This window comes from Trichosurus vulpecula, chromosome 8 (genome assembly GCF_011100635.1).
Source record: "Trichosurus vulpecula isolate mTriVul1 chromosome 8, mTriVul1.pri, whole genome shotgun sequence".
NCBI lineage: Eukaryota > Metazoa > Chordata > Mammalia > Diprotodontia > Phalangeridae > Trichosurus > Trichosurus vulpecula.
In genome coordinates this window covers 253,063,209-253,078,024 of record NC_050580.1, presented here as the reverse complement: position 1 = coordinate 253,078,024, position 14,816 = coordinate 253,063,209, and the positions used below count along the sequence as shown (strand labels likewise).

Sequence of the window (14,816 nt, the reverse complement as noted above, 5' to 3'; positions counted from 1 at the left end):
TCCCTCCTCCCCTAAAAAAAAAAAAGTTAGAACCTAAAGATCTGGATTCAAATCTCAGCTCTCTCATTTATGCAACTTTGGAAGAGTCTTTAAAATATGAGTATTGCAGCTAACATTCATAGTAGTTGAAAGGTTTCCAGATCGTTGGGATCCTTTGATCCCCACAACAACGCTGTCAAGGTCGGTGTCATCATTATCTCCATCTTATAGACGAAGAAACTGAGGCTGGGAGAGAGGAAATCACTCACTCTAGTACATGTCTGAGGCAGAATTTGAACCAGGGTCTTTCTGACTCCAGGACTAGGCCCCCCGACCGTCACATCCTGCGCGCTGACCCTTAAGTCACTCCACCTCCAACCCTTAATTTCCTCTGGGATAATAGCAATCTTACTCCCAACAGGGCTGCCCTGCGGCTCCAGTGAGATCTGTGCATCGTGTGCCTCGTAAACCTCTAGTCACTCTGAAAGCTTTGGACATGATCATTTGCATCGGCCGACTTCTTCATGGGATGATGAGATGTCCTCTCTCACCTTCCTCCCACGCGCTTCCTCCTTCCTCTGCCTCCCCCAACTTCATCTCTTCCCCTCCGCTGTATTTCTTGTCGTTTTGGGTTCCGTGAACTTTCCCAGGGAGCAGGAAGTAGAACCCTTGCCCCCTCTGAGATGGAAGCGCTCAGATGCAGATCTGGGTAATTTGCAGATAACAGGACCTTTCTCTTCTCCATTCTCTCATGTTCTTTATTACCGATCTACTCTCTGCCACTCACAGCACCCCAGCTAGTAAAGCAACAACGGTTACCCTAGTTAGCATTTATAGAGCGCTTTAACGCATGTAAAATCACATTACATCTGCTGTCTTGTCTTGCAGCAACCCGGAGTGGGGGAGGCCCTATTACTAACCCCATTTTACAGGTGAGGAAACTGAGGATGGGTGATGGTACGTGTCTGAGGCAGGATCGAGACTCGGGTTGTCCAGCCTCCGGAGCCGGCTCTCTGTTGACCTTCCTGCCTCCGGTCCCATTTCCACTCCAGTTTTATACTCTAGCCTGAGAAAGTTCAAAGTGAGCCCTCCCTCCCCAAGTTTTTAATCCTCTTTGCCTGCACACTCCCCTTCTGGTTCTGTCTTCCTTTATCATAGCTATTTGTACAACTTTTTTCTACTCTCCTTGAATGAGAGTGTAAGGCCCTTAAGGAAAGAGACGTCTTCTTCAGTGCCCAGCACGTGTCTTATTCGGTCGGCGGATTCGTGATTTTGTGTCGGTTCTTGACTCATTGGTATGGGTCATCATCTCTCCCTAACTCTCCCAAGAAAGTGACCTTTGTGAGTTACTGTGGCCAAAAATACATCACCCTGCCGCCATCTAGCGGTGAGATTCTCTCGATTCTCGAGGGACAGACCCACAGTCCATTTTAGGGCCTACCCTCTAAACCTTTCAGTCTCTCAGTCAATAAGCATTTACGTTGTGCCAGACATCGTGCTAAGACTGGAGATACACAGGAAAAAAAAGCAAGCTTGTCTCTACTATTGCGGAGCTCGCTGGATTACACAGCACATCAAAGAAAGCTTAGCAGCAGGGCCGATAGCGAGGAAGGCCTGAAAGTGGTCCACTGTCCCCTCAGAAGGAATAGCGTCGTCGTGATGCCTCTTATCCCATCCAGGACCCTGCAGGGGGCGGGGGGGCGCTTCCTATTGCCTGGCAGTCTTAGATGGGTTCAGAAACAGCCCTGGGTCCTGGGGAGGGTCCAGACTAGAAGGCACGAGAATGGTCTGTGTCCCACCCTAGCTCGGCTGGTCTTCTCATCACCCAGTCTTCCCAAATGGGTTCTGACAAGGGAGTCCTAACCATTAGAGATTCCCAACTGGGACCCAATCAGAGGGTCCCAAAGTAGAATGGGTTGTCGCAAAGGTTGGTGGGGATTCCCTTTCCTAGGTGGGTTTTCAAGCAGAGGCTGGATGACCATTTATTAGGTTAGTTATATGTGATAATTCTTTTGCTTTATGGGTTGGACTAGATGGTCCCTGAGGCATGTCCACCAACTTCTAAACTCTCATTTTGTGACCTTTGAGTTTGGATGCAGGGGAAATCCCAGTAATAAAATGGAAAGCATTATCATCTCCCTCGAGGCAGCTAGGTGACACAGTAGGGCCTGGAAGACCCGAATTCAAATCTAACCTGAGGTACTGTGTAATACTGGACAATCCGCTCAACCTCTGTTTGCCAAAGTTTCCTCAGTTATAAAATATGGACCATAATAGCGTCTACCTTCCAGGGTTGTTGTAAAGATCTAATGAAACAAAATTTTGTAAAGCACTTTCACACAGTTCCTGGCACATAGTAGGCTCGTTTCTTTTCTTCCCTTCTTCCTCCAGGTTGCTTAAATAAGGAACTTCCTGAAAAGCTAATTATATTGTACGTTAAGGTTTACGTGTGACTGTCTTTACAACAACATAATTAACTAGATAGCAATAAATACTCTCTCTATTTTATGGAGGAGGAAATTGAGGCTTAGAAAGTACTTTGCCCAAGGCAGACGGTGGAGCCAGTGCTAGGATTAGTGTTCTGCTTCAGAAAACTTTCACTACGTAGCTGTCCTGTGCCAGGTAGGCTTATAGGAATTAGATCGTGCCTCGGGTTAGAGGCCACTCCTCTTAATTGTCTCTTTACTTGTCGCAGACCTTTTTCCATGTTTATCCAGAATGGGTCTTGTCTGACTCTTAGAGATCCCACTTGGGGTTTTCTTGGCAGAGACATTGGAGTGGTTTGTCATTTCCTTCTGTGGCTCATTTTGCAGATGAGGAAACTGAGGCAGATGCGTTTAAGGGACTTGCCCAAGGTCACACAGCTAGTACATGTCTGCATCTGCATTTGAACTCATGAAGATGATGAGTTCCTGACTCCAGACCCGGCACTCCATTCACTGCGCCACCTAGCTGCCCATTTTATTTTAGTTACTAGTGCCTTCCTTCTGTTGGTTATCCTGTCTGTATCTTGCTGTCACCGGCATTAGAATGCAAGCACCTTGAGATCAGAGACTCTTACCTTTCCTAATACCTTCACCTTCGGTGCTTAGCGCAGTGCCTGTCACACAGTAGGTGCTTAATAAATGCTTGTTGACTGGTGAATAGTTTCCTCGTGGGAAAGTTTGGTTATCCTGAGGCTACTGTCTACAGGGTATTACAAAGGGCTCCCATGAGCATCTCTGTGTAAACCATTCGCGACCAATTGATGCCCCCTGTAAAAAAAAAAATCTTTAGCCAAAGATCCGAGGAAGGAATTGGTGTCAGCCACAACTGGTGTGATGGCCAAGTGGGCGGGCCAGAGGCTGAGTCACCATAGCAACACCCTGGGTGGTCTTTGTTTGGGAGCTGGCTTCCTGATCCCTTATGGGCCTGGTCTCTGGGCTGAGCGCACAGGGCCCTGTGAAACCCTGAGACAGAAGGAGAGGTGCAATGTGCCTCCAAGTGTGAAAAGGGCTTTTTCTATGTCATCCCCTCCCCACCCGTAATCTCCTCTTCATTCTGGACTTAACACTCTGCTGCTGCTGGGAGGGAGTGATGGGCGATCTCAGGAAGCCAGTCAAACTTTTACAAGTCCCTAGAGGAGACCAGGAAGGAAAAAAAACCATCTCAATTTTAGGAGGTTTAGGTACCTTTACCCACCTTGGATGTTTCTTTGAGTCTGTTCCATTTGCCACTCTCTGTAGATTATAATTCAGCCAAAGGACCAGTTAGTACTGAGAAAGGGAAGGCAAGGAAACACGTTGGTTCTTGTGAATTTAAAATCATTTTCTGTTGTCTGTAGCGGCAAATTGTCCTTCCCTGTTATACATGGCTTTAGTATATTGAAAAGTGTTTTCTTTGCTCTCCACCTCCAGAAAAAGAACTATGGAGTCTGAATGCAGATCAAAGCATAGTATTTTCATTTATTTTCCCATGGTTTTTTCTTTTTTCTTTTCCTTCTTTCCCAAAATATTTAACATGATTGTACATGTATAACCCATATCAGATTGCTTGCTGTCTTGGGGAGGAGGGAAGGAGCAACATCTGGAACTCAAAATAATATAAAAAATGAATGTTGAAAACTATCTTTACATGTAATTGGAAAAAATAAAGTACTGTTTACAAAAGCAAAAGAAAGGGGCTTTCCTCACATCAAACCTGGGAGATTAAGTAATATTACTGTTTCTATCTCCACTTTGTAGGTGAGGAGACTAAAACTCACTGAAAGAACCCTGAATTTGGAACAAAGGGACTCGAATTTGAGCCTTAGCTCAGACTTCCTGTTTGTCCTTGGGCAAGACTTTTAACTTTTTTTAAAGCCTCAGTGTCCTCATCTGTAAAGGGGGGGGTTTGGATTAGATGGCTCCTTAGACCCTTCCACTTTTCATCTTAGAATCCTGCCCAAAGTTGTAGGCCTTGTAAGGTTTAGAATTTTGACTTGATCCCGAGGCTCCTGATTCTAGATACATTGGGCTTTTTACCGTATCCCATAATTTTTGAATCTGAGATTCTTAGGCTCGCCTGGTGTCTTCCTCTTCTCTTTATACCCCAGTGCTTAGTACAGGGCTTGGTCCGAAGAAAGCACTTGGTTAAAGCTTTTTCATTCATGTGAATGAGTTACAGGTAAGTGAGAAGTCCCTATCTCCCCCTGGGGACTCTTAACAGTTCTAGATTTAGAGAAGAGGACAAGCTTAGGATAATCAAGCAGTCAGAGTGAACGAGGAAGATAATTTTCTTTTAAAAGAATTTAATTCAGGGGAAGATTGAAAGTTTATACTCCATCAGTAAACATTTACTATGTGCCGGGCGCTGTGTGGTAAGCACTAAAATAACGTCACAACCCAGTGGAGAAGACAGCATGGAATAACTGTGTACAGACAAGCTACATGCAAGATAATCACCAGAAAGAAGGTGCTGGAATGACAGGAGTGTAGGATTTGAGCTGAGACTTGGAGGAAGCCAGGGAGTGGGTGTGAGGAAGGAGAGTCTAGTAGGCAGAGCGTCCTGTTTGAGAAAAGGGAAGGAGGCCGATGTCACCGGATCAGAGCGTAAGGTGTAAGAAGCCTAGAACCGGGTGAGGGATGGGCTTCAAAGGCCAGAGGATTTTAATTTGATCCTGGAGGTGATTGAGAGCCACTAGAGTTTTTCAGTAGGGGGTGACGTGGTATTTTGACAGCTGAGTGGAGGAGAGATGGGAGTCAGGCAGACCCACCAGCAGGCTATTGCAGTAGTCCAGGCATGAGGTGATGAGGGCCAGCACAGGAGTGATGTCAGGGTCAGAGGGGAGAAGGGGGCATTTTTCAGACATAGTGCAAAGGCAGATTCAACCTCACCTTGACAACAGATTTAGGGGGTGAGAGATAGTGAAGAGTCGTGTGACATTCTGGTCCTTCAGTAGCTGGAGAAGAAAGTTCAGCTCCGACCAATCAGTCAAAAACCATTAAGTGCTTATCATGTGCCAGGCAAAAACATGCCCTGCTCAGAAGGAGTTTCTGTCCTAACAGGGACTGGATGTTGGTGGGATTCTTAATTAGGAATGGACTGGGTTGAGGGCAGGGGTCCTTGTGTGTGTCACAGACCCCTTTGGCAATCTGGTGAAGCCTACAGACCCCTTTTCAGAATGTTTTTGTGTAGCTAACATAAAATAGATATTTACGAAGGAAACCAGTTACTGAAATGCAGGTGCAGGAAGGATTTAGGGTGCAGAATGAGACATACAGACATACGCACGTAATACATCGTAATACATTCGTATATATACATATACATATATCTACACACATACGTGTGAATGTGTGTCTATATACACAGCCATTGAAGGCATTTGTCTTGCTTGACTCTACATGCTTATAAGAATTTTTCCCCCCAATGGGGTAGAGGACACTAGGTAGAAAAAATAAGTTTCTGTTAATTTTTTGAAAAGGAGAGGAGTGCTCCAAATGTAAAGTGTTACATACACTTCAAGATGAAGATCACTGTACCATCCTAACTATTACTATTAACAGTTTTAATTAATAGTTTTATTGCATTAGAAGAGACCACTCACAAAGTGGGATTAATCTGCAAATACTTGGGATGTAAAAACAAAATGCATCAGTAAAGGTTAATAATGTTTAAAAAAACCAACTAAGAATAAATTAATGGACTCCAGGTTTAGAACCCCCTGCTCTAGGGGTTTGGACTGAGTCGTATAGACTAAGGGAAATCCATCATCGCTATCTCTAAAGCCAGATTCTATACCTGTCTTTTGGACTTTGTGTGTGTGTGTCTGTGTGTCTGTGTGTGTGTCTAGAAATCATTTTTTACCAGGTACACCTGATTGGACTGCTTCTCTCAGTGGCATGAATAATTGTGTCACCCTAGGCAAGTCCCAGCCTTAGTTTCTTCAACTGTGACATGAGCATCATAATAGCACCCACTTCTCAGGGTTACGGTAAGGATCAGGCGAGTCCATATCTGTAAAGGGCTTGGCGCAGTGCCTGGAACATAGTAGGAGATTAACGGATCACCTTCTCATCTCATACCTTTTTACTTACCAGGTTCTCATGATAACCACTTTCACTTCCACACAAATCTCTTTTTTCCCCCTCTCTTCTCACCACCGCCGTATTCATACAGGCCCTGGTTATCACTACTTTGGATTATTGAAGTAACCTCCCAAATAGGCCTTCTCGTGTCCACTTTTCTGCTTCCTCCTCCCCCGAGTCTTTCCCAGTGTCACTGCCAGATTAATCTTCTTTTTACACAGAACTGAAAATGCCGCTTCTCTCCTCAGAAATCTTTGGTGTTTCCCTCTTGGTGACTGATTAAACTTCCTACTCCTTTGTCCGGAATTCATTCTGATGCCACCTTGACCTTTCTTGCCTTTCTTCGTATTATTCCTTATCGTGTATTCTAAATTCCAGGAAAATTGGACTATATAGCCTTTTCACCGCACGTGTCCTAAATTTTTTTGCATCCATGCTCACTTCTATTCCCAGTGCCTGAGATGTCCCCCCACCCTTAATAGAGTGCTTCTTTGCTTGTTTAATTTCCACCTGGGGTGTATGAGGTGTTGAAGGAGGACTAGCTCCTCTGGTGTGAGGGCTTGCCCAGCCCTTTGCTGTTGACTTTTACCCAACTCTCACCTGTGGCTCCAAGAAGCTTCAGCATGCGCAGCAGCCACACCCTGGTAAAATCGTCTTCGCAGATGGGCTAAACCAGGTTGAGGGTAACCAACAGGCAGCAGTTAGGGGGGTGTCTTCCTCAAGCACGTGAAGACTTCCCTTGTGGAATGGGGGGATGAGAACAGTTTGTTCCAGTGGCCACGAAGGGAGCTTGGTCGGGCATCAAAGACGCCAAGGTCATCCACTGCTCCGGGGCCATCACCCGTTGTCCTGACTTTTGTCTTGCAACTGGACTTTGATGACTCTGGAAGAGTGAGACTGACGACTTTGTGCAACTCTGCCTCGCTTAAATCCAGTTCACAAGTCAAGACGTCATCCGGCAGTGTCATTGATCCTCTGAAATGAAGGATGAACAATAACTTCCACCCATAACTTACAGGCATTACCTACCCCCTCAAACTTCACGTAGTGCTTTGTTTCTCTCTAATGCAGAGCTGTGTTTAAATATGTGTTCTAGTTCTCTGTATTGAGGGATAGGATGGTGTGTAGATAAGAGAGCTGCTCTTAGAACCAAGAAAACTTGGGTTTAAGTCCTATATTAGTTATTTCTCATCTGTATGACCCTGAGCCAGTCACCTAAGTTCCTCTCAGTGCTCTAACCAGTTTAAGAAGTGCTGAAGGGGTTTCGAGTGGAAAAAAAGAAGCCCTGCTCTAAGCAACTCTCTAAGACTAGATGTTGTATTTTTAGAGAAATAGACCTCTCTGGGATTGCCTTATATTGATGAAATCACAAATCTCATTTATTTAAAAAAAATGTTATCTGTGTATGTGACATCCCTCTCCTAGGCTGGAAATTCCATGAGGGCAGAGACTATATCTTATCTAAACCTTCTGTCCCCTAGTTTTAGCACAGTGCTCTACAAACATTTGGCACTCAATAAATGTTTGCTAAAATAGAGGACCGGTATCCATCCTTCTTCCCTGTAGTAAAATCATTACTGCCACCCTTGAGAAGAGCTCAAGCTTGTGTTACTGTTATAACTACTTCCGTTTATGTTACTTTGCAGGAATTGTCCTCCACGCCTGTCCCCACCTCCACTTCTTGAGATCCCTAGATTCTCCTCAGGGCTTGGCACGCATGCTACCTCCTTATGTGAGGCCTTTCCTGATCTCCCCAGTTATCGATGTTCTTCCTTTCTCACCCTCAAGTTTCCCTCCCCCCACCTGTGATTATGGTTACATTGTATATATTTTACATTTTCTTGTTTTGGTACTTTGTTCCCACTACCACCTCTGGGAAATACAAGTTCCTTGAAGGCTAGGATGATTTTATTTTTGTCTTTGTATTGCCAGTTCCTTGCGCAGTGCCTGTCACCCCACACCTCCACATTTGTGATTTCATCAGTGTTTAATTAGGGCATTCCTAACGTGGAAACTCACTCAACAATACAGATCGGCACCCTCTGTAACTTATAGCCTTAGAGAGTTGCCTTGGGTCCTGATAAGTCACTTTCTCATGGTTATGGAATTAGTTTGTGTCACGGGTAGGATTTGAACCCAGGTCTTCCTGACTCCAGTAATTCTTGGAACATAGTAGGAGCTCAATAAATGCTTACTACTACTACTGGCTCATATTTGTATAGCGCTTTAAGGTTTGCAAAGTACCTTACATATATTATGTAATCCTCACAACAGCCCTGTGAAGTATAGTTATCAAAATATTTTTAAAAGCAGGTTCATGGTCGTCCAGGTTAAGGACCTCTAGTCAGGGGGAGGAAAGAGAAGAGTTGGAACCAGAAGGAAGGGGACATCAGTAAGATCAGAGATGCCTCTGGGAAGTTAATATCTGAAGGGCGTCCACTCTCTTGGTCACCACCTGGGAAAGAAGGGACCGTGGATTGACCAAGGGGACTCTGATTACTCTCCCCCTCCCTTTTTCACAGAGTGTCTAAATGGAGGTGGTTTATTTCCAACAGGTACAGCGGCGTGATGAAACAGAAATCAGAGTTAGAAGAACTGGAGAGCATCTTAAAGGCGGAGAGAGAAGCTTTGCAGCAGGAAAAGAGAACGAACGTGATCGCTTCTGGAGAAAACCAGAGGCTACGGGAAGAACTGGACAGGTGAGCTACAGATTGGATGGCAGAAGAAAGCCAGGCAGGGCATCTTCCCCCGGCATCCAATCATGAAACTCATCATGAGTTTTGTTTGGAATAGATTAAGTGGTGTCCTAGGAATTCCCTCACGATAGCTTGTTCTTTCTTTATTGTGACCATGTGTACTTAACAGCTTATCAACCCGTGATCTGTTTTTGTAGATTATGGATATGCGCAGTGCCCTCGCTTCTCTGTGGCTCTCTGTCTTTTCATCCAGCAATGACAGCCAAGGGTATGCTGGTAAATGTTTAACCACCAGATCTCTGAAAATTCAAGACATGCCTTTTAAGTTTAGCCTACATTATGAATACTTTCTCCATCATTTGATTAAATCTAGACAATAAATCAGTCCCTGATTCGTAACATATATCAGTTTCCAAGGTGTGTATATGCTTACACTGAAAATTTAACAATCAGAGCTTAAGGCAGCTCCTGATGACAACCTCCCCAACTCAATATCACTGAAAATTCCCTCCTTTTTTTAATCTACTGAAGCCCTCAAAAAAATCTAAAATTGAGCTGTGAGTCATTTTGAGAGGATGAGGACGGTAGGAGAGAACCAGAGGTATTTCATGAGGTTCTCCTTAAGAAGGGACTTGGGTCTGGGGCTCTTTATCCTTTAAGGCAGAGAATCTTAAGTTTTTCTATATTATGGATCTCTTTGGCAGTCTGGTAAACCCTGTGTGCCCTTTTTCAGAATAATATTTTTAAATTCGTAAAATAAAATATATAATTTTTTAAAAGAAGCTAATTATATTGAAATACCATTATCAAAATATTTTCAAAAGCAAGTTCATAGCTCTCCAGGTTAAGGACCTCTAATTTAGGGGAAGAAAAAAAACGAGGTGGAACCAGAGGGAGGGAAAATGTCATTCAGTAAGATCAGAGATGCCCCTGGAAGGTTAATATTTGAAAGGCGTCCACTCTCTTGGTCACTGCCCGGGAAAGAAAGAACCATGAACTGACCAAGGGGCCCCTGATAGCTGTCCCCACTCCTTTTTCACATAGTATCTAAATTCTCCAGTGAATGTTACAGCTCCATCTCATGCTGTCATGGGTTTGTTTAGATAAGCTAGGTCTAGGGAAAGAGAGGGAAGAGTGTGTGTGTACGTTATATTTACTTAGCGTTGAAATGACGAATTTTCAGTCCAGGTAACCCAATAACTGTATAGAGACAGCCTTGACTTTGTGCTAGGACTTTGGCCAGCGGTCAGTGGCTGTCCCACCCAGCATGCCCTGGCTGCTTCATAAGTGTTTGCGGACTTGAATTTACATTCTCACCTTTCAGACCCAAAACGCCTTCATTTCTCAGCACTCATTTTTGCCTGAGTTACAAAGGAGCCACTTGGCGGATCTCAGGACTGTGAGAGAGAGTTAGCCGTTGAAGCCTTACAGCTGAAACAGGCTGTTAGAAAGCCCCTGGCCCAGCTCTCTTATCTTACATCTGAGGACACTGAGGCCCAGAGAGGCGATGCAGCTTGATGAAGCTCACACAGGTAATTGTTGTTAAAGCCAGGCGTGGAACTCAGACCTTCCTGGGTCATAGATCATAGGATTATCTATTTAGAGCCAAGGAGGATTTTAGAGGCCAATGAGTCTAACCCCTTCATTTTACAGATGAGGCTCGGAGGTTGTAAGTGACTTGCCCAGGGTCACATAGCTAATAAGGGTCTGAGTCAGCATTTGAACTCGGGCCTTCCTGACTTTAAGCCCAGGACTCTTCTCTCCTATACCCCTTGGCTGCCCTCATTTCATTTGCTTTGTGGCTTGCCTTTTTTCAGAGTGAATTTCCTGCACGGCCAGCTGAAGGGGGAATATGAAGAACTCCATTCCCACACAAAGGAACTGAAGACCTCCCTCAACAACTCCCAGCTGGAACTGAACCGCTGGCAGGCCCGATTCGATGAGTTAAAAGAGCAGCATCAAAGCATGGACATCTCCATGACCAAGCTGGATAACCACTGCGAAGTGAGTGTCTTCCCACGTCGTCAAGCTTGCCGTTAGCCCTGCCCAAGCTAACTTTGGAGTCTTTTTAAAAATTATTATTATGGTCGGGTTACGGGTTTGCACCTGAAAAGGACCCGAGCCCCTCACTTTACAGGTGGGAAAACTGAGGCTGGGTGAGGTCAGATGGTGTGGCACAAGCAGGATGTAAACCCAGATCTGCCTGACTTACCTGCTGTCTTACCAAGCAGCTTGTCTGGCAGCAGGACGAATGAGGTGCTGGTCTGGAAACCTATAGCTTATATACCAAAGTGTCAGAATCCTTGGATTTGGAGGGTGTGGCGTCCACAGGGAATTGTTCCAGCTGATACGCCGTGATCATTTTTCATGTTCAGATTATTTGAGAGAAACAAAATCCCACAATACTAGGAGTTGAGGGAAAATTGCTCTCTCGTCTGTTTGGGGGCATTGGGCGAGTAACTGCTTTGACCCACATAATGAGAGGATAGGACTCGCTCAGAAAGACCCCAGCATTGGGAAGGATTGAGGGAGGACGGTGGAGGATGAGATGGAGAGAGAGCATTATGGGAGCAGTGAACTTGACCTTGGATAGACTTCAAGAGAGAGTGGAGGGCAGAAGGGCGTGGGATGCTGTGGTCCTTAGAGACGCTGCTCAACAAAAAACTGGGGGAAGGTGGTTTCAGCTCCCGCCAAAAACTGGGAGAAAGCTACACCATTAATGGCTGGGGACTGTGGGTGTGTCTGCCTGACCTTCCGTGTGACCTTTTTGGTATAATGTTTTTGCTGCGTTTGAAAAATGGCCCTATTTGCCCCATTCTTAAATTTGGAGAGACTTAGAGCAAGGCTTTAGCTGTTTCCCAGGGGCCAAGAAGATGATTAGAATTCAGGCATCTGAGCATGGAGGATTTCGTTTCTTTATGGAAGTGATGGTCCACGTGCTTCCCAAGAGAATAAACCTAAGATCAGGTATACTGTCAACACTTAAATTTGTCTATTATTTCATACAATAAACTCTGTTAGGTACTTTATTTTAGATTGGGGAGCAGACCCATGATTTCATCATTGTGAGAAATTCTTAAGTGTGGAAAAACCTACTCATGCAGATGCTCAATTCTTCAGTCGCTTAGAGTTATAGATAAATAGAGCAAGCATTTATTAAGCATTTACTGTATATAAGGCACTGCGCTTCCTCTGTCACTGGGAATCGTAGACAGTGTTGATACTCTGTTGCTCTGTGATATACAGATGGAGCATTTATTAAGCACTTACTGTATACAAGGTGCTTGCTAAGTCTTGGGGATACATACAAACCACAATAATAATAAAAACCTAAGATGGTCCCTACTTTTGAGGAGTTTCCATTCCACAAGGGAAAAACTTTTAAAACCTGAAGTAGAACTGATAAGTAGGAGTGGAGGGGTGTATCAGGGTACTCCCCTGAGGATAGGAAGGTGGGGCAGACCAGAGAGTAATATGAGCTGGGAGATAAGTGATCAGCATGACTGGGGCCCCTCGAGAAACGGTGATCCTGGCCAGGTGCACGGCGCTGAAGAGATATGTCTCAGGGTAGAAGCATCCCAAGGGGGGCTCTTAGGGCAGATAGTTGGGATCGGAGTCCCTTCAGGCACTGAGAGGTTAAGTCAGTCAACCATTAAGCATATATTAAGCGCCTGCTGTGTGCTAGCTGCTGTATTGGAGGTTATGTGACTTGCCTGTTGTCACACACTTTAGTACATGTCAGAGGCAGGATTTGAACCTGTGTCTTCCCAACTCCAAAGCCAGCCTTCTACATGCATGGTGTGCATGGTGTAAGCATTATTATCTTCATTCTACAGATGAGGAAGCAAAGACCCTCGAGGTAAAATGATTGACCCGTGTCTCATAGCAAGTTTATATCAGGTCCTAGTGATTGTTGCAATCTAGCGTTCTTTCCGTAGACCCATCTTCCTCCCCACCCCACCCCCATCCTTATTAATTCAGAGGTTTTTACAGTACCGGGCACTCCTTGTGATACTTTGTGAGAATAAGAAGTGTGGTCAGGTGATTTTCTAGGGGACGCTGCTTCTGGGAACTCCCTAAAGAATTATCATACCCAGGGCTGGAGAAATCAGAATTTCAGGACTTTTTAGCAAAATCTATTGGAGGATAGGGGTATTATCATATGTTAATGGGATTTAAATCTAGAAGGGATTATAGAAATCATCTAGTCAAACACCCTCAATTGACAGATTAGGAAACTGAGGGACAGAGAGGGGAAATGAATTGTGTAAAGTTACATGGTCAGTAAAAAGTAAAGGCACCATTCAGGAGCAGTCCTTCTGACTCCAGATCCATGGCTCTGTGGGGCCTGAGGTCAGGAAGACCCCAGCTTAAACTTAGCCTTAGACCCTTGGGAGTTGTGTGGTCCTGGGCAAGTCTACCTGCCTCAGTTTCCTCCCCTGTAAAATGGGGGTAATACTCTAGCACCTACCTCCCAGAGTGGTTGTAAGGATCAACTGAGTTAATATAAAACACTTAGCCCAGGGCCTGGCATCTGGTAAGTGCTATATAAACGTTAACTGCTATCACTGTGGCTTTTTGTTCTTTTCATTATCAAACATTAGCTATTCTTGGTGTTATTTTTATGATTTTCATTATCACTACCATCATTTTTTAAAATTTCTCTTACCGCCAAACCACCAACACAGTCTGGCCTGAGCTGTTTGAAGGCACATTTCTCTCTGGCTGGAAGGAGAATCTTTCTGAGTTTGGTGAGTGGGAGGCGTAGCCTGCTCTCTCATTAAGACAATAAATCTCCTTTTATCTGGGACCTTAAAGCCGACAAAGAACTTTTCCCTCAACAGACAGAACTATGATCATTCCCTTTTGGCAGCTGAGAACGGTGAAGGGCTTTGCCCGTTGTCACACGGGCAGGGTAGGTGTTGTACAGTGTGTAGTCTGGGAACAAGAATGCTTCCCCCCGCCGGGTATTTTGACAAACCCAACGTGCGTTACAAGGTTACAGTGGCTGGTGAGTGGAAGAGTAAAGAACCCTCATTTTTGACTCAAAGTCCAGTGTAGACCCAAAGTCTTTCTACTTCACCATTTTGCTTCCCAATGAGATGATTTTTTTAAACATTCGTTTTAAAATTTTCGGATCCGCATTCTCTCCTTCCCTCCAGCCCCCTCCTCCACCCATCGAGAAAGCAAGAAATACAATTCGCGTTATACACATGAAGTCATTCGAAATATATTCCCATGTTAGCCATGGTTTTGCCAGCGGGAAAAAAAAGCAAGAAAAATAAAAATGAGAAAAATGTGCTCAGAGTTCACCTGTCCTCTCGCTGTAGGTAGATAGAGTGCAGCAAACATCAGGTATTTGTACAGCTTTTAAATATTGCCTGGAACGTAACTTTTATTCGATCATTTTTCAGTTGTGTCTAACCCTTTGTGACACGATTTGGGGTTTTCTTGGCGAAGGTACCGGAGCGGTTTGCCATTTCCTTCTCTGTCTCATTTTACAGATGAGAAAACTGAGGCAGACAGGGTTCGGTGACTTGCCCAGGGTCACACAGTTAGTAAGGTCTGAGGCCAGATTTGAGCTCAGGCATTA

General features: G+C 44.7%; 1 protein-coding gene across 1 annotated transcript in view; it reads left to right on the top strand.

The window, feature by feature from the left end:
* The window catches only part of CCDC88C (coiled-coil domain containing 88C), a 228,223-nt gene that overhangs the window by 175,618 nt on the left and 37,789 nt on the right, over window positions 1–14,816 (top strand). Inside the window, exons 23-24 of the mRNA XM_036736733.1 lie at window positions 9,083–9,226; window positions 11,041–11,227. Coding sequence (XP_036592628.1) covers window positions 9,083–9,226; window positions 11,041–11,227 — 331 coding nt within the window. The remainder of the gene's footprint in view (window positions 1–9,082; window positions 9,227–11,040; window positions 11,228–14,816) is intronic.